This window comes from Drosophila teissieri, chromosome 3R (assembly GCF_016746235.2).
Source record: "Drosophila teissieri strain GT53w chromosome 3R, Prin_Dtei_1.1, whole genome shotgun sequence".
Lineage (NCBI taxonomy): Eukaryota > Metazoa > Arthropoda > Insecta > Diptera > Drosophilidae > Drosophila > Drosophila teissieri.
In genome coordinates, this window is record NC_053032.1 from 23,804,886 (window position 1) to 23,827,265 (window position 22,380).

Sequence of the window (22,380 nt, forward strand, 5' to 3'; positions counted from 1 at the left end):
AAGGTATGCTTTCGAAATTCTCCGAGACTGGGAGAGCCGGAACGGTGGAATAGGTTTACGAAATGGAGCGAAATTTAAAAACCTTAAATTTTATTTATACGAAATGATTGTAGTTACACATCTTCAGCGTAGTCGGGTTCCACTTAATCATAAATGCAAAGAACTATTTCTTTTTCTTATCCTTCTTGGTCTTCTTGGAGGGAGGTGGCGCTGCAACCGCTTGGGCATCACTTCCTTCGGTGGCCGTTTCCACGCTAAAGCCCTTGATGTACGGCTTGACCAGTCGGAAGATCAGCTTCTCGTGCTGCACATTGCTGGAATCCAGGCTAAGACGAACAGTGACAGGATCAAAGGAGTGGAACACCACGTCGCCGCAACGCTGCGTGTAATCCTCTTCGTTGAAGGTGAAGACAATCTCGCTCTTGGTGCGCTCCAGACCGTCCTTGCCATCCTTGTCCGACTTCAGATACAGGGTGCCTTCCAGGCCATACTTGGGAATTAGCACTTGCAGGGCATTCTTGCGCACAAATAGCACATATCTGGGAATAGGTAATACTTAAAAATAAAGTTCGCTACCAGTGGATCCTTTGACTCACCCTTCCTCGTCCTCCTCCTTGCCGCGGAAGAAGAGATGTGTGTTGAGCGCCACCGATGCGCGACCAGCGTACTGAGCCATTTTGTGGCGATAGTTTAGGTTGTGGCACAGCTCCTCATTTGACTTGCGCTCCAACAGCTGGGCATAGGTGCTATCTGCGCCAATTGAGGCAGCCAGCAGACGATGGACCATGATGTCGGAGTAACGACGAATGGGTGACGTAAAGTGCGTGTAGATGGGAGCAGCCAGACCGTAGTGGAAGAACTCCTCCTTCTGCAGACTGCCGCTGATGAAGTACACCGCCTGCATCATGCAGCGTGTGGTGAGGATGCGGATCATTGTGTTGAAGTACGGATTGTCCGCTTTGACACACTTGTCCAGTGAATGCGAAAGCTCCAGTCCGGAATCGATGTCCACCTGGAAGCCCTGGTAGCGCGCGGCCTTTACCAGCGGATCGAAATTGGTGGGCGGCGGCCGAGGATGGCGACGCAGAACTGCGCACTCGGAGAACTCCGTCGCAATATGCTCGGCCACTGTGATGTTGGCCAGCAACATGAACTCCTCCACCATGGAATTGGTCTCGCGCATCTGTTTAACCTCCACCTCCAGTGGTTCGTGTGTCTCGCTGTCCACCTGGAAGCGGATCTCGGGCGAGGCGAGAACAAGAGCTCTGTAAATTGTGAGTTGCGTTAGCTTTTGATTGCGCGATGATGAAAATAAACTTACCCACTATCCATACGTCGCTTTTTCAGTATTTTGGCCAACCGGTTGAGGTTTCTCAGGGACTTGGCTATTTCATTCTGTTGCGTGGCATCGTCGATGATAACCTGCGCTTCCTCGTAGGTCATGGCACGCTTCGATTTGATGACGCTCTTGTGGAAACGTTTGCTTAACACATTTGCCTCGTTGTCCACTTCCCACACGCAGGAGAAGGCGAATCGCTCCACGCCGCCAACCAGTGAGCAGAGATTTGAGCTGAGTAGCTCGGGGACCATGTCGATTCGTTTGCCCACCAGGTATACGGTAGTTCCCCTGGCCGCTGCTTCCTTGTCCAATGCGTTTCCAGGCCGGATAAAGTGACTCACGTCAGCGATGTGAACGCCCACTTCCAAGTTGCCATTGGGCAGTTCCCTGCAGTGCAAAGCATCATCGATATCCGTGCAGCCCGGGGGATCCACGGAGCAGATGTACAGATCCCTTAGATCCACTCGCTTGGCGTAGTCCTCCTCAGTAATTGCCCAGGGCATTTTCGGCAAGAAGCTGAGTACTTCGTCCGAGAACTTGCAGTGCGGGACGTCGTGCTCTAGCAGGATGACCTCGTTTTCGGTGGCCATGTCTCCGAGCGGCCCCAGGGAGCGCACAAAGTGTCCATGTGGGTAGCGCGAGTTCCGCGGCCATGTGTCAATCGTCACGATGATGCGCTGATTTTGCAGTTTAGCCGCCTGTCGTGTTTCGATGCGGATGCGAGGAATCTTTCGGTCGGCGGGCACAAAGATGTGCCGAGTGGTATCCTCAATTAAACTAGGCTGCAGGATGCCACAGTACTGGCGCCACTTGCGTCGCACAATACCGACAATTCGCCCTGTGGGCGTGCGCTCTGCGGATGAGGCAGCGGCACGCACCTGCTTCAACATATCTTTTTCATCCTCGGCCCTTTCCTCGCTGGGCACTTCGTCGGCATAGACATTCTTCTCCTCGAGTACAATTTCACTGGGTGCCGACCACTCCACCTCGGGCAACAGCTCCACGGCCACCAGGTCGCCATCCACTGCCCGATTAAGAGATTCGCGGCCTTGGATAAGTATCTATTAAAGAGGAATAAGCGGTTGTGTTAATAGTAAATCAAGGATGGTATTATAACATTTAACTTACACCCTTTTCGAATTTCTCTACACTGACGCTGCCCTCCAAGTAGTTCTCCCTGGACGCCTGAAAAGCGCCCTGCAGTAGCTTATTTTGACGCAGTCCTTCCAGCAGCTCCTTCATGCTGAGATGAGGCGGGTACTGGGGCAGACCCTTCTTCTCGTTCTCGAATGTCTTGTGCGACAGCTTATCCATCAAAAGTGGGAAATCCTCGAGAGATTTAACATACTCTGCGGCTGAGGTCACCAGAATACCTTCTGCCTCTGCCTTAGCGCGATTGCCAGCATCATCTGTGAGCAGGATAACCCGCGTAACAGCTCTGCCACTTCGCTCAAACTCTTTAGTGGATTGCGAGGCCTGCAGGTGGTCATCGTACCACTTGGTGGCCAGACGAATGGCCCGATCATTGCGATCATTGGCGGTCTCATCTGGTTCGCGATCAGCATAGGTGTCCCTGGAAGAGACACGATTACAACATAGCCTCATATTGAAAATTCAGCAACCTACTTGTGGTGCTCGTTGACGAACACATAGAAGTTCCTGGGGCGGTCGTGGACGATCTCATTGAACCGCTTGTAAATGGAGGAGCTCTTGTGCTTCACCTCATTGAGCACGGTGGTCAGGACGACTACGTTGCGCAACACATCCTCCTCCAGCACATCGATCTGGTCCAGAACCACATTCGTATCCAAAACGAGGTAGTGCGGGAACTTGAAGAGGGTGCTCTGATTCGCGTGCTGCGCGGTCAGCTGGTAGACCTCGTTTTGGAAGCACTCCCGGCACAGCTCAGAGCCACAGCCGATGTCGTCGCGCAGATAGTGCTCCCGCACGATCTTCAGGATGTTGCCGCGCTTGGTTTTACGCGTAAATTCGCGTAAAGTTTGCATTTTGTTGAGTCGCGTTCGAATTGTTGCACCTCCACATGTGTGCCGGAATGGGGAGGCCCGTACACGATGCGACTGCGGTATTAAGGCCTGTTCACACAGCATACCCAATGGCACAAGTGGTTTGAGTCTGCGGTTAACTGCAGATTCCACCATATCTTAGGGTCAAAATTAGTACCATTTGTTAAACTGATTTTCTATATCGGCGCTTAGCACGTGTAGAACGCACGTTGCTCAAATTTTGTTATTTAAAACGCTAAATTACACAGCTCACCGATGGTGCCGAACGAGAAAAGCTTCCCCCGAGGCGGGACAATCCACACCGATGCCAAGGCCTCCGACATCAGCTCGAATATCGTGAGTATGCCCCATAAATTCTTCGAGATCGCTGTACATACTTTGCGGTCCCACAGGTTTTTGGTGCCTCGCAGAAGAAGGTGAAAAAGGCTCCGAAGGTGAAAGACAATTTCCTGAGCGAGGAAACCGAGGAACAAAATGGCCAACTGGAGGCCTTCTCCGCGGAAACGCTCAATATGGACACGCTGCAGGAGGACATGCTGGTCATGGGAGTGGTCAAGGAGACGACAGCCACCGCGCTGCAGATCGCCTTGCCCGGCCGGATGTTCGCGCGCACCATGGTGGCGGATATATCAGAGGCCTACACGCGCGTGGCCAAGGCGGCCATGTCCGGCGACACCAGCGAGTACCACGACCTAAGCGAGCTGTTCCAGGTGGGCCGCATCGTCTACGGCAAGGCCATCAAAACAGAGAAACTGGGCACCGGTCGGGTTAGCTTGCTACTCTCCCTCAAGCCGGCCGATGTGCACAGTAGTCTGCATCACAAGAGCATTAAGAAGGGATTCATCTTCTCTGGCGCCGTGGCGGAGATCCAGGAGCACGGCTATGTCATCGAGTCGGGAGTACAAGGACTGCAGGCGTTCGTGCCCTGCGAGGAGCCAGCACAGAAGCTGCACGTGGGGCAACTGGCATTCCTGAAAGTCAAAAGCGTTCATCACGACACCCACCAAAGCACCTGCACCTGTGTCCAGGTGGAGCAGGACCAGCTGCGCATCAAGAGCCAAAACGAGACGAATCTCGACTACATTCTGCCAGGCAGCATTGTGAAGTTTAAGGTGGCCAAGCACCTAAAGGACGGCCTCAAAGGCAGCATCATGAACGAATCCTTTAGTGCGTACATCAACGAGCACCACCTGACTAACGCTTTGGATACTTTGGATGCCTATGAGCTGAATGAAGATTACAATGCCAGAGTGCTCTACGTGATGCCCCTAACGAAACTGGTGTACTTAACTCTTAATCTTGATGTCAAAACTGGAGTGGCAGCAGAAAAAGATCAGGATGAGGAGGAGCAAGAGGAAGAGCCCCTCAAGGTGGGTTCCGTGGTGGAGAAAGCCAAGGTCCTGCGCCTGGGCAGCGGTGGAGTGGTGCTGCTGCTTAACAAGAAACTGAAGGGCATTATCTCCTACGGTTCCATTAGGGCCAACTTTAAGGGAAACTATGACAAGGACGAAGTGTTGTCCAAGTACGGAAGAAAAACCAAGCATAAGGTTCGCATCCTAGGATACGATATCATCGAGTCCTTGTACTACTGCTCCGATGATCCCAATGTGGTCAGCGAAAAGCTGTACTGCCTGGAGGACATTAATGCCGGCGACCTGGTCACAGCGAAGATCTTCAAGAAGGACGACAAGATCAAGGGCTGGTCGGTGAGGATCGGCAAGGTTAACGGAATACTGGAACAGTTCTATCTTGCACCCAATGTCCGCTACGATGTGGGGCAGTCGTTGAAGTGCCGCGTCCTGGAAGTGAATGCCGAGCGCAAGATCTGCTACGTGAGCAATCGTAGCGAGTATTTGGGCAAGGGAATAAAACTTCTGACTGAGTATGCGTCCGCTCACGTTGGAAACGTATATGTGGGCACTGTGGTTCGATGTGAGGACAACTATGTACTCGTCAAGTTTGGCAACGGCATCAAAGGAGTCTTGCACAGGCAGAATCTAAAGGAACATAGCTCCTTCTTCGAGGGACAGACAACCAAATTCCGCATTCTGACGCGCAACAAGGACCAAATCACTTTGACTCTGCCGGAGGACAAGTTCCAGCTGGGTGAGATCTGTCCCGTTGAGATAACCAATGCCTTAGATGCTGGACTGGAAGTTAAAATAACCTACGCCGCCGACGATGACGAAGAGGATGAAGACGGGAATCCCAAGCTGGAGGAGTTCGTGGGCCTAATACCACTGCGATTGATGTCCGATCACCTGGAGCTGCTGCACGCCCAAATGCGTGTCCATCCCGCGGGCTCCTACACCGAAGCGGCCTGCATTATGCAGAACATTTTCAGCTTGCGAGATGTCCCCTACTTCAGTGGCCAGGTCACCAAGGAATGGCAATCAGTTCAAGTGGGAGACATAATACGCTCTTATGTGAAGCACGCCACCGAGCAGGTGGTGGACCTGATGGTGTGTGTTCGGAACTACAACAAGCCTGTTAAGGTTCACGTTAAGATGCTTCGTCTGAATGCCGTGAAGAATGCGCCCGTGGAGCTAGTTCCAGAGCAGCTACTTTTGGTGAAGGTACTCAGCAAGGAGGTGGAAACTAAGACGCTAACAGTGTCGGCCAAGCTTACGGATGTCTGGAGCGGGGATCTTAGTGATACTGCAAAACTGGTCGAAGGGTATGTTCAAAATATGATATAATTAAGTTCCTTTATTAGTTTTTCTTTGAATTTCATTACAGCTATTTGAATGAAGTGGCGCAAATAAAGACAGCCCTTGAGGAAGCCTCTGCTCCAATTTCGAAATACTCCGTTGGTGAGAAAATCAACGTGGTGTTTAAGGGCATCGATGCGACCTCCCATGACTGGGTATACACAGTGGAGGGCAATGCCAAGGTGTCCGCCCTGCTGGTCTCCAGTTTGGCTGGCACTGCCAAAGCTCCTGAGACGGGTAGCAAGCACGAGGCAGTTATTCTGTGGGTCGACTACTCCAGCGATGTGCTGCTCATCAGCAACAAGAAGCTGGACATTGCGCATATTTCACCAAGCGGTGAACTATCCACGAATCTGATCGGCAAGGCTGGCATGAAGGCCAAGGTGCTGTTGAAACTGGAGTCCGTAGCAGTGTGCTCGCTGAAGAAGGGCACAAACCCGTTGGTCATCTGTCCGATTCGGTTGCACCCCAACGATTTGGAGAACTCGGGAAGTGCCGAACTGCGTCAAGGAGATTTCTGCAATATAGCCTTCATCCATGACAAGCTGCATATCGCAGTGCCAGAGACTGTTTGGCGTCTCTGGAGAGGAGTGAAGAGAACGGCGGGCACAGAGGCTGCTCCTGTAAAAGCCAAGAAGGCAAAAGTAGAGGAGTCACCCAAGCAGAAGAAGGCTGCAATTGAGGAGACTTCAGCAAAGAAGAAAGTCAAAGCGGAAGTTAACGCGGAAACTAAAACGAAAGTAAAAGCGGAAACTAAAACAGGAGTTAAAACAGAAACTAAAACGAAAGTTAAAGCTGAAACTAAAACGGAAGTTAAACTGGAAACTAAATCAAAAGTTAAAGCAGAAACTAAAACGGAAGCTAAAGCCACACCCACCAAGCGAAAGGCAGAAGTGGTAGAAACAATTACCAATGGTCAAAAGAAGACGCAACCCCTGACCAATGGCGTTGTGAAAGAGAAACCCAAGCAGAACGGCAAGCTCTTCTTCGAGGATAAAACTCCAGCCAAGAATTCCAAGCCCGAAACACCAAAAACCAATGGAGTAGAAGGCAAGTCGCGTTTGCCCGGAGTGTCTAGTTTCTGGGAGGAGGATGTGAACCAATCCAAGGAAGCTTCCAGCGATGAAGACGAGGAGCTGAATGAGGCGGAAACACAAAAAAATGCAGCTAAGAAGAAACGCCTCAGCGCCAAGGAGAAGGCCAAGGCGGAGGTCAAGGAAGAGCAGCGACTGCGGGAGATCGAGGAGCGTAATGCCGATCCCAAGGCACGTCTGGAGACAATCGACCAGTACGAGCGACTTGTGATTGCCCAGCCAAACAACAGCATATCCTGGCTGAAGTACATCGCTTTCCTTTTGTCCAACACGGAGATTGAAAAGGCTCGCGACTTGGCTCGAAGAGCGATATCAACGATATCCTTCCGGGAAACACAGGAACTGAGGAACATGTGGAGCGCTCTACTGAACATGGAACTCGTCTACAGCAACAACTTCGATGATGTGCTCAAGGAAGCCCTCAACTGCAATGATCCTTTGGAGATCTACATTAGTGTTGTAGACATCCTAAAGAGGAACAAGAAAAAGGACCGACTTTCCACCGTACTGACCACAATCCTCAACAAGTTTAAAACGGAGCTCAGGGTGTGGCCCGTGGCCGCCGAGGCGTACTTCTGGCTGGGCAAGTCCGACCAAGTACACAATCTGCTCCAGCGCGCATTGCGGGGTTTGCCAAATCAAGAGCGTAGGTTTCATTAACTTCCGTTAAAATGTAACTGGCTTTAATTTTTCATTATCATTGCAGACATACCCTGCATTGTGTCCTTTGCCAAGCTGTATGCGAAGCACGATAACAATGACATGGCGCAGACGCTGCTCGATGATGTAGTAACTTCCTATCCCAAGCGAATCGACATCTGGTCGGTATATGTGGACATGCTAATCAAGGGAGGTCTAGTCGATTCCGCGAGGTAAGTTTCATAGATATAAAAAAGAAGTGGAAGAATGCATAATTCAATGACCTAATTCATTTCAGAAACGTTTTGGAACGTGCCGTGTTGCAAAAACTGAAGCCAAACAAGATGCAAGTCATCTACAAAAAGTATCTGCAGCTGGAAGAGAACCACGGCACGGATGCAACAGTGGCCAAGGTCAAGCAGCAGGCCGAACAGTGGGTGAAGAACTACGCAAAGGCGGTCAAGTAGTTCCATCTTGCCCCCGCATTCTAGATTGTAAATTAGGATTAAGGCCAAAAGTTACATACAGTGTTTTTTCATGATACTTTATTCTAAAACTATTTTAAATGAAGTGTGATTCCGAGTGCTACCTTTAAATATATATGTATGATAGTACCTATATATTATAGAAATACATATAAAAACGTTGCTTTGGCCATGACCCCTACACATAGAATGTAGGGCTGATGCCAATATTCAACTTAAGACTTGAACAATAATTGAACATATTTCTCTGCCACGGTGTATGATGGATATGGGTTAACACTTCACGTTCAGGCCTACGGATTTGACGGATTGGGGTGGGTTGGGTGTGGGACAATGACCGTAGCGGTGACACTGACATTACAATGAGAAGTGACGTGATTTACTCTTACATATTAATCAATAATAAGAAATAAGACGCTAGCAAATGTTACAATGGTTTGTTGATTTAGCAATTAGATTTAATTTATACATAAAACAGTCTGCGGTCACTCCTTGAAGATACCGCGCGCCTTAGCAGACGGCTTGCGCACCCTGCCTCTGCTGCTCACGTTCACCCGCTGGTCATCCGAGTCCACCGAACTACCATCCTCGTCTTCCGCCTGGTCCCGCTCGGTGGAGGCCTGTGATCGCTCCTGGGAGCTGGCATGGGCATCGCCGTTGCGGATTCGTTTACTGCGATGGGAATAGCCAGCCGCCGCCTCTTCCTCCTCAGACTGCTCATTGTAGCGCGGCCTCTTTTGGTTACGCCCGGCGCGCTGGTTTCCACCCCGGTTGGCACGACGACTGCGCGGCACAACATAGTCGTCATCGTCATCGTTGTCGTTCGCTATGGAGTTATTCGATGGCGGGCGACGTGTGCGCCGCAGCGGACGATCTTGAGTTGTCGCAGATGAGGAGGAGGTTTTCGCCTTGCGCCTCGGACGACCATTGCTGGGCGAGACGTAGCTAGTCAGTGGCTGATTGTCTTCCGAGTCGGAGTCTTCATCCTCATCTTCGTAGCTCTGCGAGCTAGAGCCTCCATCAGTGCCCTCATCGGAGGCAGCTGCATCCTCTTCCTCATGATCCTCGTCGTGCGAATTTGCCTGGCTAGCGCGACCACGCAGACGTCTTGTGACCACGTTGCTCGTACTGTTGCTGTTCGTGGTAGAGGTGGGCCGCCGATGATTGGCTATGGCTGAGAGCAGACGCGAGTTTTCAAGGACATCCAAACTGGTATCCAACTCATCAGCGTTCCGTTGGTGGCGCGAAAGAATGCGCCGCGGTGCCCTCGATGAGTTCACGTTGCCTAGGTAGTTGTGATCGTGGGTGGAAACCGCTGGTTGCTATTCTGCCCGTGAGGCTGCGGCCGAGGACGTTGTTGAGGTGGCATGAGAACGGGTCATATGGGTATTCCGTTCTGGCGGCGAGGCTAATCGACGGCGCAGGCTCAACGGATGAGGGGCCGCTGTTGCGGTTGAGCTAGATTTTGCAGGTGATTGATAATTTTCTGCAGGAAAAATGAGTTAGCTACCGTTTTATTGAAACGAATTTAAACTTACTTTGCTGATTGTTGGCCAACGGCTCATTGTCACTGTCGTCGTCATCGTCGTCACTCTGTGCTGGACGAACGACGGTGTTCCGGTTCGTGCGCAGCTGACGGGAAGGACCGGCAGCGGCCTGAGCCAGAGCAGCTCGACTGGTAGAGGGCACGTCGTCCTTTGTTGGTGTTGGCAGTATCTAAGGGTTAAGAGGATATATTAGATAAGTTAACTACAAGTTACTTAATGCGACGACTAACCTCCTCGGCTTCCTCACTGTCTTCTTCCTCTTCCTCCTCCTCCTCCTCTTCAATATCGCTGCCACGACCCCAATCCATTAGCGCCCGCTTGGCACTTTGGCGCGTGGGTCTGATAACAGGAGAGTCCGTATCGGACTCGATGATGCGACCGTTGCGCACTGGCAGGTGGTAACTGTGATCGTTCTCGGCTCCTAGATGCGAAGAGGTTCTGCTTCCGTTGGCCCGAGTGTTCCGTGAAGGACTTTCCAGGCTGGAGTTGGTGGCAGCTGCGGCACTGGTACTCGGTCCATTGCCAATTGGTTGGGATCTGCTGCTTGCCGAACGGCCTTTTCGACGTCCTATCTGGCTATCCTGGGTGCTCTCATCGTGTTGCGAGTGAGAAGCTGCCTCTTCTGCCGAACTGCCCGCCACGCGACGTGTCCGACGTGGCAAACTGGGGCCAGGAGCAGCATTGGCTGGACTTTTGTTCAACCGTCGCCTCTTGCTGGAGTGGCCATTTGTCTGTCTGTTGCTGGACGGGCGTGTGGCACCAGGTCGTCGGCGACTGTTGCGTCCCTCGTTGGGATTGTAGCTATCCTCGGAATCGTTGACATTGGAGTCATCGCTAAGCCGTTGCCGCTGCCTTGCCCTGCGCGTGCGTGTCTGCTGGGGCGAACTGTCATTGGATTGGGCTCTTTCCTCTTCATCGCTGGTGGCATCAGACGTGGCTTGCGCACTGGTTTCCTCCTCCTCTTCCTCCTCGCTACTACTGCTTTTGATTCGACGCTGTTGGGCGGCGGATGAAGAAGTCACGCGGTTGGAGCCAGATGAACTAGCACTTACGGCCACACCGTTTCGCCGACGAGAGCGCCCTCTCGTCGATTCCTCTTCCTCCTCCTCATCATCGTCGTCATCATCATCCTCCTCGTCCTCATCTTCACTGGAGTTTGCGGCTGGCAATCTTCTGGCCGCCGCTGTTGGCTTTTGATTGCGGCGCGTGGATCGCTCCTTTTTGGCTCGCTTATTGGGACTGCTGCTGGAACCGCGTCCTCCTCCACTGCTGCCCGATTTGTTTTTATTAGCGCGCCTGCATGCCGCCTTCCAGCTAGTGACCACTGTCTTTATTTGCGACTCAAATAGCGCACTGAGTCGCAAGGTCATGGCATAAATCTGAAAATAAATGGAAACATACAATAAATTAGTATTGGTTGCAAAACGGTTGAAAGTATTGGGTGGTAAAGAACGTTAGTATCACAGGCTGGGAGATGAAAAACCTTACCGCTAGATTATCCTACATTAGATGATAGTCACGGAGATCGTCATTCATTTGGTTAGACATTATATCAAAATGTTTTGATGGGTTATACATATTTTTTAGATTGTTTTTGGTTTTTACATTTTTGATTTTTTGATGGTTATGAGTTGGGGTGGTTAATTTGAAGATCGAGATTGAAGGCATGTTCACGGAAGGCAAAAGAAACGTAAAGAATAGATGGATGAGCTTGCATTTGTGTCTACGTGAGTGAGTATGGGATGGGGTCACAACTTAAACGAAAAGGCAATAGCTGAGAAAGTGGATGGATATCTCAGTCTTGAAATGCAATAAATGACGATCTGCAACCGATCTGCCAATCTGCTCTCCACTCACCCGTGAGCGCTTGTTGGTGTTGTAGTTCTTTGAGTTTTGGAAGATCAGTCGCACATCCTTTGCAAAGTCCAACGGATCATCGTAGTTGCCGCCCAGCAGATCCTCCTTAACAGTGCGCAGATCCATAGGAGTAGCTATGATCTCCAGGTAGTCAGGGAAGTCGATGGTGTCAACTGGCTCGCGGAAGGGCGCCGAATCGGTCCTCGCCCACATCAGATCAAGCAGTTGACGACAGTCGGCACGCCAGTCTCCTTCCGAGTGAATTCGAGTGGATCTAAAGAAGATTGTGTTGTTGATCAATATTATTATATGAACATTAAAGTGTAGCTCTTACCGCCTGGCTGAGGATACCCTTTGCCTAGCTGCTGCTGCAGCTGCTGAAGTAGTTGGTCCTGTGCTGGTCGATGGAACTACATCCGAATCAACCTCGTTCTCTGACTCGGACGAATGGTACACATCAGCGAGCTGATGATAAACAGCAGCCACATCTATCTCATCCGGTTCCCTAGAAGACGTATATTTTTATAACAATTTACTTTTTAAAGCGGTAATCTCATCTCTCACCTGATGATCCGCAGACAAAGATCTGTAACAATTCGCGAATGCTTGACGATAATGGCGTGCCGGCGATTGTACTGCTCCGCATTGGTAGCCAGGTAGCGCACATCGAACTGAGCTGAGGTTATGCGGCGGTAAAAGTGATTCTCAAAACGAGACTTTATCGTGGTCAGATCGATCGGATATTCTATCAGATAAGCGTAGTCCGGATATATGTTAAGGTCGACGGGGGCCAGGAAATGTTCCGCTATAGAGAGACGCATAACCTGCAAGAAAATCAATAATAAATAAACAATAAAATTTACAATAATTAACACCAATCCTTACCTGCTCCAATCCATTGATAATGCGCCTGCAGGTGCCATCGCGATCCCCTCTGTGCCATTCCTCGGACTTTGGCTGGTACAGTGTGGCGCGAATCTCCTCCGGCATCACTGGAACAGCACCTCCGACTTCGTCGGGTACTCTTTGCTGGTCGATGGGTTCCATGTCCCAGGGACTCATAAACTCATACTCTCCGTTATCCCAGCGCACGCGGAAACACATGAAGGACGAGTCGGGAAAGTCAGCGGAGAGGGCGTGGCGCGATTCAATCTGGCCCATCCACCATCCGTCGTGAATCATGCAGCGAAACCGGTCACCAATGCTCCAGTTGCGCTGCACTGCAAGATCGAAGGTCTGGCGCAGCACTAGAAAGTCCAGAACGTCGGGCATGTCATGGTACTTAATCTTAAACGTTGTCCCCGTCATGTTGCCCTCCTCATCGATGATGGCCAACTTCAAGCAACACAGTCGGGGTGGGCGGATTTCGTACTTGATTCCAATCACACGCACCAGCTCGTGGTCGCGGAGTGTGTGAAAGTTCCACGGCTCCGAGCTGTGCGACAGTTTGTAGACCTTTTTCAGGCGGACTGCATCCAAGTACTTTGCATGTCCTTGCCGAAAGTATACCACCTCATCACCCATCTGGGGATAATAGGGCGCCTTTCGTGGAATCACCTCAGATAGCCACTCAGCTGGACGATACAGCTCCGGTATCTCTCCGTTTGCATCGGTGGGCGGGAACAAAACAGTCTTGCGTCCAACCTTCCGGGCCGTAACCTGTCCACCTCTGGATCTACCCGCTCGCTCATCATCGCTGCTGTCATCGCTACTGCGTGGTCGACGTGAGAGTGGCTTACGCTTGGATCTTTTTGGTGGTTCCAGATTCGGGCCAGGAGTATCCGCCACCCAGTCAGAGTAATCGGAACTGTCCGTTTCCGACTCATCGCTGCTGTCCTCTAGGTTTTCCTCCACATTCGAGTAGCTGGTGTCGCCGGACGAGTTGCTGGACACTTCTTCTTCCTCTTCCTCGGGCGGCGGCGCTATCTCATCGTAGCGCTCTGGCTCCTGGTCTCGAACAGCGCGAGTGCGGTAAGCGGGTTGTGGCTGTCCGCCAGCAGGCTGGGCGCCACGTCTACGTCCAGCTCTTGCGCCACCGCCGTTGGCACGCGTGTTCCGTGGCCTGCCCACGCTACCCGGCTGCTGCGAAGATGCTGCACTGGCAGTGTTTATCATGATGGGTCGGCGGCGCATTTCGCGTTTGTACTCTTGCTTTTCAAACTGACCGGCAGAGTAAATAGTCTGCTTAAGGTTTTGCAACTGGGGATACTTCATAGGACGCACGTAAGTGCGACGGATGAACTTTAGAGGTAGCGCCTGTTGGACTTGTGCCTGGCCAGGTTCGGCTACCGGTTCTGCCGGAGGTTGAGACGGCCCTGCTTGATCCTCAGCTGGCGCGGCAGCTGCTGCACCCCATCCTTGACGAGGCGCACTTAAACGACTGCCCAGGACATTGCCACGAGAGGATTGCCGGCCATTGGAGTCCGGCATTTGGCGATTGGTCAAACGTTCGAAGGACTGGTTGCCGTTGGTCGGATTGGCTTCATTGGCATTGACATTTACAGACTGCCGATTGGCCAGGGCTGCAATCATGCGGTCGATATGGGAGTAGTTAGCTCCATGTGGTCCTCCAACAGGCACTGGGGGCAATGCTGCGGGCGGAGCTTCAGCGGGTGCAGCAGCTACAACAGCATCTCCTCCTGCACCTCCATCATCGATTACAACGCCATCCACGCCAACCGTAAGATTTGGGATCAATTGGTCCAGGCTGCAGCTCTCGCGGCCAGGCACAAATCGTTGAAACCTCGATGGATGCGGGTTACCATCCGCATCGACCAGGAATGGCGGGGGCATTAGATGCGGCATTATTTGTGTTTGCTCGTCAACCACATGGTGCTGAGCATCTCTTATTAAAGGTCGGAAATCCGTGTGAAAGAACAGCTCCGTGGGAAGCTAAAAGGTAAAATACATTTAGCTGTATCCTTTTGAATATCCTTCGATTCCTTAATCAACTTACCATTTTGTACTTTTCAATGCACACGCCCAAACCAAAGATAAGGATGTGTCCATGCGAATCGGTGGCAGCTATCATTGTGCCATCCGGTGACCACTTGGCATCGAAGACACTGCCATGGCCTTGGCCATCGATGTCGTTCAGGAAGTTGGCCACACAAACGCCCTGCTCGATGTCCCACAGAAATACCTGGCCATCGTGGCCGGCGGAGAGCAGGACGTGCTCATCTCTTGGGTTCGACTCAAGCACGTAAAGCTCATCCTTGTGCCCACGGAGAACACGATGCAGCTTGGCTGACTTCGAGTCCCAGATTTTTATCTGTTTTAAAATGGGATTATTAAGTATTGATGTTAAGTAACTTATAAGCGGGAATACTTACAGTAAAATCGTTAACGGCGGTGATGACATAACGGTCCGAGGCGTCCCAGGCCACCATGGTTACCTTAAGCCTCTTTCCCTCCTCTGGCTCCGGACAGCTGGGATTTATATATAAATTGTTAGTTCCCAGTGAATTGAATTCCACACAAGTTAGCACTTACCTGGCCAGACGCTCAGTCATGCATAGTTTGGAACTTTTCCACTGCTGCGACTCAAACGTCCAGATGTGTGCGGTGCCGTCCTTGCTGCCTGAGATGAATCTCAGTCCACGATGCGACCACTGCACCGAGTCTACGGCATCCGTGTAAGCTTCCGTCTCCAATATCCGTTTCGGACCGTCCTCGCCCATCATATAGACGCGCACATGGTGATCGGCAGAGCCAGCGGCCAGAAAAATGCCGCCCGGCGAGAAGGTGGTACACATCATCTGAGCCTGTCCGGGCCGCAGCTTCTCGTGATACTGCGTAGGCTTCGGGGCAAACGTGATCTTTTGGCCGCGCGGCGTTGAGTATTGCCAGAAGGCGATGGACCCATCTGTGCTGGTGGTCACCAGATATTTAAGATCGCTCCGTGGCGACGGACAAAAGTTAACCGAAGTTATCATGCCCGTGTGAGCAGACAGTACGGCGATGGGTGAGGTGGTTTGCATGTCCCACACTCTAAGGATGTGATCCAATGACCCGGCGGCCAGCATCGTATTGTCCAAGTTAATGGCGATGTCTGTAATCTCGGATGAAGCGCCTCTGAGAGTGGCCAGCAGGCGGCCATCTGCCGCTGACCATATCTTGATAAGCAGATCATCGGCTCCGGTGATGATATATCGCCCTGTGCGGTCAAACAGCACACAGTACACCGAGGACAGGTGGCCCACGGTGCGACGGAGCAACTTTGTCCGGCGATACAGGTCCGTGGGCACGAGCAGCTTGCGGCGCACATCCCCGCCATGTTCCCGTCCAGTTAGAACGCGATCTTTGGAGATATAAATGGATTAGTCTCTGAGTTGCTCCTGAAACTCTACCATGAAACTAACCTAAGTTGTGAGTCGGCTTCGTGAGGCGTGAATCCGGCAGCGAGACTCCATTGAGGCGGGTGCAGTAATCCTTCAAGGTGCGATGGCAGTAGACGGTTTCCTTGGTTCGCAGGAGGTTCTGGCGCCCAGTACCCAACAGCGAGTTGATGCCCGGCACACTGGGTGTGAGCTCGCGATCCACCAGTGGACCCAGACGGCTGCATATTTCAAGCAAGTGATTGGCGCCAATGTGATTGTACTTTCGTTCCTGCGAATTCGAAATTAAAAGATAACGTCTTTCTATCGATTTGTCGATAACCCGTGCGATAACTTCAACAACATATGGTTGTCTCGTTCTCGCTCGTACAAGTCAAGGCAAAGTGGTGGTTGCTTGCATATGTCTGTGCGCATGGGCTTGTGTATGTGTGCGAAACCAAAATGTCGGCTGGCTGCAGCTAATTGCTAAAACTAAATTACAATGAATTTGTTTAAAAAATTAAGATTTTTCAAAATTTGCAATTTTAATGGGGGTTTTAGAATTTTTCCGTTCGACTTGGACCTTTTACGAATTTTTGTTAATTTTGTTGTCCTTTTAATTAAATAATTGCTTACTTATTTATTAATTTAACAGTCAGAATGATTGATGTCTTTAGTTGTAATGTTTTTTTTAATTAACAACTCAATTTTGATGTGCAACTTTTGTCTCTATCCCCTCACCCGATGACGTCACAAAGGCGCCCGCACGACAGAGATGGAAAACGCCGCAGCAGACACACACTTACGCAAGACTTAAATGCCGATCAAAAGGCATTAAACGATAACTTTAAAAAGCTAATTGATTAATTATGAAAACACTCACCAATTCCTCAAAGGTCTGCTCATGCTCGTTTCCCTGCCAATCGAGACGACGCGGCAAAACCTGGGAATCAAAAGGTGGTATATATATAGACGTGTGTAAATATATATGTTTGTATGCATGTATGACTCTTATCACTTGCACTCCGTGACGTCGACGATGACGTCGCGGGGGCATCCCTATGATTCCATTTCTTTTTTCGTGAGTTTCGCTTTTTTTGGATGGACTATATATTCACGTGGCCCCAGCAAATCCACAATTCAGTCTGATTCCCAACTCTGAGACAAGCGGACGTACAAGTGGGTTTTTCGTCGTTCGCTGCCGGCAGCAGAAACAACAACAAAACCAAAACAAAGCGTATAAACAAACGCGGTTTTCTATTTTTTTTTGGCCCCCCTCCCTCATTACGAGTCGGTAATATCTGTGCCCAAAACACTGCAGCAGCTCCATCAAAACTTACCTTCTTCTCCTCGAGTTCCCGGATTAAGACCTACAGTTGAATGGGAATTTAGTTTGAAAATTAGTGTAAATGTTTGTAAACAAAACGAAATTGCGCTCTTTTTCCGCGAAATTCGATGCCACAGCGATCTCGCGCGAGCGCTGCTTTCAACCCACCTTTGCCGTCTCCTCCAGCGGTCCCGCGGCCAGGAACTTGGAGATGAGGAAGTACAGCTCTGCAAGATAGGGAATTTCACGGGTTTTAGTGCAACAAGTTGTCGGGAACGCGCTCGCAGGGAGTCGCCAATATGCCAAATATATCTGGCCAAAGGGGCCCGTGCATTTCGCTTGGCCAAACGCAGTCGAAAAAACGCAGCCATTCGATTCGAAGGGCGAGCGAAACACAGACACACATTTCACAGAGTCAAAGGGGCTGCGTTTGGGGGCTTCAATGGGGCACTCGCTACGCCAGCGGGCTGTACGCACCTGGCTTTAGATCATCACCGGAACTGGGCCGTCTAGTTTCCATTATTCATTGCGAATTGCAGCCTCGATTATGACAAAATTGCAGTTGCTTTCTTCTAAAATTCTTTTCGCAGCTTCTTCTTCCCGTGTGACACTCGATTGCCATTCCCCGCGAATGGCTTGCGCAGGCGTATCGATAGTTGGTGACGGGTCTCACGAGGTGGCTATCGACTGACAGTTGATGGGGGCAATTTTCGTATTTGAATATGCGAAGATGCCCTGAAATGCTTCGCAGGTTTCTATGATCTGAGATATTTACTTAAAATTGAGAATTTTAATTATAATTAAATTGCCAAACTCTTACAATTACGCAAATGTACCAAATATGTATTTGTATTCGTATGTGTATTGGATAGAATTTATACTTTTTAGTTCATCTATCTTTGGCTGCTAAATGAATCAATAAACAGTTTACAATTATTCGCTTTTGATTTAACAATGTCATTTAAGGGCATAAGGACATACATAATAAATAAAAAGTAGTTGCATGATTTGATGAAATAAATAGATATTAATAACATATGAACATTCCTTTTAATTTTCAAATTTTCCCATTGGTATCGATTATTTGAAAGTTCATTCTGTGTGAATGGCAAGGACAATTTTCAAATATAAGGTGTTTCTTATTAGTAATTTTAATTATTAAATAAATTACTGCAACTATTTGTTAGTTAAAAGCTATGCTTACAGAATATCCAAATATTCATTTGAAGACGTATGGATTAAAACGTGAATACCCTAAATGTAAAACGCACACCACTAGTTATAGATATCGGAGCAGCTGCGATAATTATTTTTTAGGGAGATATTGCCATTTTCTCATGTAACAAAAAAGTGGATCTAGCCACAAAATAAACGTAAATAATAAATGCTCTCGGTAAATAAATAGCGGAAAAGGCGATAGATACACCAGCGAACATGGAGTGCAATCTGGGCAGCGAGATTGGCCAGAAGATGCGCGTAAGTTATTGGAAAAAATCAATGAACTCGTTATGGATACCAATCGGATACTCCAATAATATATGTTTTGCACTCCATTAATAGAGCGCCGTCAAGGCAAAGCTGCTAGAGCTGGGAACCGGAGGATCGGCCGGTTTTATAGACGATGAACTGCCGGACTACGTTATGGTCATGGTGGCCAACAAGCGCACCAAGCAGCAGATGAACGCCGAGCTGAATCTATTCCTAGGCGATCAGACCGACCTCTTCGTCACCTGGCTGCACGAAGTGCTGCAAAAGCTCCAGGAGGTCACACTCCCCACATCCAGTGGTATGGTGGATATCTTTATCTTTCTGAAGCACCCACTTATTCACATTTTTTCAGCTTCCAGCAAGAAGCGCAAGTCTCGCGGCCAGGGAGAAACTGCAAAGGTCAAGGAAAAGGAGAAAGACAAAAAGGGCTCCAAAAAGGACAAGCGACCGCACCGAAAGTCTGGAGATGAGCTGTCGGAACCACAGTCAAGTTCCACTGACGCCATGCCCATCATCAGCTCCATCACGGATGTATTTGCAGAAGAGCTCCTCGAGAAGGCAAAGAAAACCATGGACATCGATCATAGTGCCAAAGACGAGATCTTGCACAAAAAGAAAAAGCGCAAGTCCATCGAGGATGAGGATGCATCGGCCAGTAGGGCGCAGGATGTGCCCGCTGTGTCGGAGATCAGCTCAACTACTACCGGTGTTAACCGACAAAAAGACCTCGCCGAGCTGGCCGAAATCCAAAAGAAAATTTATGCAGCCAAGAAGCATTTACGCCAGATTGGCGAGATCGGGGATGAGAGCGATGAAGACGATGAGGATCTTTTAAACTTGAGCGCGCGGGAGGAGTCTGTGGACCAAGAGCCAGACGAGGATCCCCCGCAAACGGAGGCGCCACCACGCAAAGCTAAGAGTCCCATTATTTTCAACAGACGCGAGAAGACCCCTGAAAAGCGTCCAGAGGCAGAACCGGAGATCGATTCTCGCCAGGAAGAGGCGGAGGAAAGGAGCCCCAAAAAAGATTTGGCGGCTGACAAGGCCAAGGAGGACCGTTCTGAGCGGCGATCAGTGCATGACCGTCTCGGTTCAAAGGCCCAAGCGCCGGCAGAGCGTTCGCAGCGCAACCAAAAGGAGCTCTATGTGCCGGCCCATCGGCGACGCAGCGAACCCGAGGCCACAAAAGAACGCAGTCAAAGGGAGCGCTCCCGAGAACGAAGATCCAGCCGCGATACCTCTAGGGACACCAACCGTAATCACCGCCAGCGTCGTTCGCCTAGTCCAGAGGCTCCAAGTACAAAGCAACGCATTGGCTCCAGGGTTATTGTGGCCGTTAATAAGCCACCTGAGCCGTCGGACGATGAGGATATGGCCGACAAACCAGTCAACTCCGTGATTAAGATCAAGCCCAGACCAAATGTTTCTCCTAGGCGACAGGCATGCAAGAACCTCCTTTTGCGAGCCGTAGCCGACGCCCAGCGCTCCACAATCCTGGCCAAGACTTCGACAAAGAAGGAGGACGAGGATGTGGGCAAGATCACAAGCTCTCTGGGCAAGCGCAAGTCGGTAGATAAAAGTGATCGGACTCGTGAACGTGATCGCGAGAGAGACCGAGGCAAAAGGAGTGCACCAAGCAACGAACTCTTCCGGCGCACCACTCGGGAATTAGTGGTAAATGTGACACAAAGGGAAGGCAAGCGTACACGGCGGTCCAACGAGAGTCGAGCTGAGATCAAAGTGGTGGAGGAAGAATATACGCCAAGCCTAATAACTGAGCAAGTCGAGACGTATGTGCCGCAGTTGCTGACCAACGTGGATGAATTGGATTTGCACATCAGCTCCCACGATGAGTCCAGTCCCAGTTCTGGAGCCCTCAAGACTCAGTTTGTGGTCACGTTAAACGGCGACAAAGCTCTCGGAGCTAACAATGGAAAGGGAGGCGTCTTTCGCAAGCGGCCGAGCAACTCACGTAGACGCTCCTCCTCGCCAGTATCCACGCCACAAGTGTCCTCCTCCAACATTGAGCCCACGTCAACGACGGCAGACAAGCGACGCCGATCCAATCGGGAAAGAAGCTTCTCGCCATCGCCGAGACAGAACAGTGGCTCACCCTCCCTGCCGACAACACGCAGCATCAACCGCAGCGAGGTTCTCCGGCAGCCACAAGAGATTAAGAAAATCATCATCAAGAATGACACGGATGAGGATGATGAAATGCACGGGTCACCGAAGAAACGATCACCCAACAAGCGCCAACAAGCGGCGGTAGCTAACTCATCAGCTAATGGGCACAAGGACAATAAGGATAAGGCTAAAATAGAGGACGGCTCCACAACTCCACCGCTGCCAGCCAAACCAAAGGCGCGGGCGGAGAAGAAAGCTTCCAGCAAAGAAAAATCCGTTAGATCTAATTCAGCGGAGGCGTCATCGGCCACCAAATCCGCCAGCGCATCCACATCCGCTTCTACAACTACCAAAGCCAAGCACACGCCAATTCGCTTCACTCTTAAAAGTGAGGACGAGCCGAGTGCGAGTAAGAAGCGTCGTTCTGGCAGCCCCGAACGAGATGTCGTGGCTCCGGAGAAACGCAGGGTATCCATACGCAATGCGGAGGACAGGAAGTACGACAACTTGCCGGCGTGTAAGTGTATCCATTATTCAAATCTAAATTGAACAATTACTTAAGACTTTACCTTATTTAGTGAGCGCAGTTAGCGTGGACTCGACCGTGCTGAAGGTTAACAAACCCAAGGAGCGCTGCAAGTATCATCCAAACTGTACAAAGCAGTTCTGTGAGTACTACCATCCAACGGCGCCCTGCAAGTCTTTCCCCAACTGCAAGTTTGCGGACAAGTGCATGTACTCGCATCCGAAGTGCAAGTTCGACATGGCTTGCATGAGCATAGACTGCAACTACGCCCATGGCGGTCAAAGGGATTTAAGCCATGTGCAGCTTGCTGCTCCACCATTATGTAAGTGATAACTTTTGTATTTACCTTTACAAATTCACAAACTTTTCCAATTTATAGCCTCTCACGTCATACCAGTGCAGAACTACAAGTCGATATCGGCCCCTGTTACATCTACGACTGCGACTACGATGTGCAAGTACTACCCCAATTGTTCCAAGTTGGGCTGCACATTCTATCATCCCAAACCCTGCCGCTTTGGCAAGAACTGCGTAAACAAGCTGGAGTGCATCTTCTACCATCCGGAGATGCAGAGCAAATTCAAGTGGGTGGCATCTTTGGGCTAATGTGGACTGCACTTACGTTCAAATGATATTTAGCAAATGTACTCTGGACTCTCGGCCATCGGTCACTATTCGATACCCCCTTATTTCAAGTGTATGATTAGGCGAGCTTGGAGTTTTTTTCTATCTATATACACGATGTTGTATACATATTTAATCTTCATTATTATTTGCATTCATCCTACTGCTTATAATTAATAACTTGTGTATTAGTCATTAGCAGCTCTCTCACATAAATGATAAACAAAACTAAAATTTGTTGGTCTTGCGAATTTGTTTGCATTCAAACCATAAAGT

The 22,380-nt window shown here is 50.2% G+C and overlaps 5 protein-coding genes across 6 annotated transcripts; 2 read left to right on the plus strand and 3 right to left on the minus strand.

Moving 5' to 3' along the window:
* Nucleotides 1–69: 69 nt before the first annotated feature.
* Nucleotides 70–3,399, minus strand: LOC122620721 (exosome complex exonuclease RRP44). The gene is made up of 5 exons (XM_043798320.1): nucleotides 2,966–3,399; nucleotides 2,468–2,912; nucleotides 1,322–2,400; nucleotides 597–1,265; nucleotides 70–539 (listed from the first exon to the last, which is right to left on the minus strand). The coding sequence occupies exons 1-5, from the start codon at nucleotides 3,343–3,345 to the stop codon at nucleotides 164–166; spliced, it is 2,949 nt and encodes a 982-aa protein (XP_043654255.1). The 5' UTR covers nucleotides 3,346–3,399; the 3' UTR covers nucleotides 70–163.
* A 138-nt stretch (nucleotides 3,400–3,537) lies between these two features.
* On the plus strand, nucleotides 3,538–8,525 carry LOC122622261 (protein RRP5 homolog). The gene is made up of 5 exons (XM_043800584.1): nucleotides 3,538–3,699; nucleotides 3,756–6,040; nucleotides 6,103–7,814; nucleotides 7,875–8,040; nucleotides 8,106–8,525. Exons 1-5 carry the CDS (start codon nucleotides 3,619–3,621, stop codon nucleotides 8,272–8,274), a joined length of 4,413 nt encoding a protein of 1,470 aa, XP_043656519.1. The 5' UTR covers nucleotides 3,538–3,618; the 3' UTR covers nucleotides 8,275–8,525.
* Nucleotides 8,526–8,719: 194 nt separating this feature from the next.
* LOC122622260 (bromodomain and WD repeat-containing protein 3-like) lies at nucleotides 8,720–18,047 on the minus strand. Of its 2 annotated transcripts, none has more exons than XM_043800583.1 (15): nucleotides 17,817–18,047; nucleotides 17,508–17,566; nucleotides 17,353–17,382; nucleotides 16,896–16,955; nucleotides 16,058–16,304; nucleotides 15,189–15,996; nucleotides 15,029–15,125; nucleotides 14,653–14,967; nucleotides 12,582–14,588; nucleotides 12,261–12,520; nucleotides 12,031–12,201; nucleotides 11,697–11,970; nucleotides 10,070–11,218; nucleotides 9,827–10,008; nucleotides 8,720–9,778 (listed from the first exon to the last, which is right to left on the minus strand). In XM_043800583.1, the coding sequence occupies exons 1-15, from the start codon at nucleotides 17,857–17,859 to the stop codon at nucleotides 9,751–9,753; spliced, it is 5,730 nt and encodes a 1,909-aa protein (XP_043656518.1). In that variant the 5' UTR covers nucleotides 17,860–18,047; the 3' UTR covers nucleotides 8,720–9,750. The 2 variants fall into 2 exon arrangements, with proteins under 2 accessions (XP_043656518.1, XP_043656517.1); XM_043800582.1 differs by having other exon boundaries at nucleotides 9,831–10,008; nucleotides 17,817–18,044.
* Nucleotides 8,778–9,517, minus strand: LOC122618928 (nucleolin 1-like). The gene is made up of 2 exons (XM_043795521.1): nucleotides 9,514–9,517; nucleotides 8,778–9,460 (listed from the first exon to the last, which is right to left on the minus strand). Exons 1-2 carry the CDS (start codon nucleotides 9,515–9,517, stop codon nucleotides 8,778–8,780), a joined length of 687 nt encoding a protein of 228 aa, XP_043651456.1.
* A 587-nt stretch (nucleotides 18,048–18,634) lies between the features above and the next one.
* Nucleotides 18,635–22,338, plus strand: LOC122619599 (zinc finger CCCH domain-containing protein 14). The gene is made up of 5 exons (XM_043796621.1): nucleotides 18,635–18,815; nucleotides 18,900–19,125; nucleotides 19,180–21,471; nucleotides 21,533–21,802; nucleotides 21,860–22,338. Exons 1-5 carry the CDS (start codon nucleotides 18,774–18,776, stop codon nucleotides 22,084–22,086), a joined length of 3,057 nt encoding a protein of 1,018 aa, XP_043652556.1. The 5' UTR covers nucleotides 18,635–18,773; the 3' UTR covers nucleotides 22,087–22,338.
* The last annotated feature ends 42 nt before the right edge of the window (nucleotides 22,339–22,380 follow it).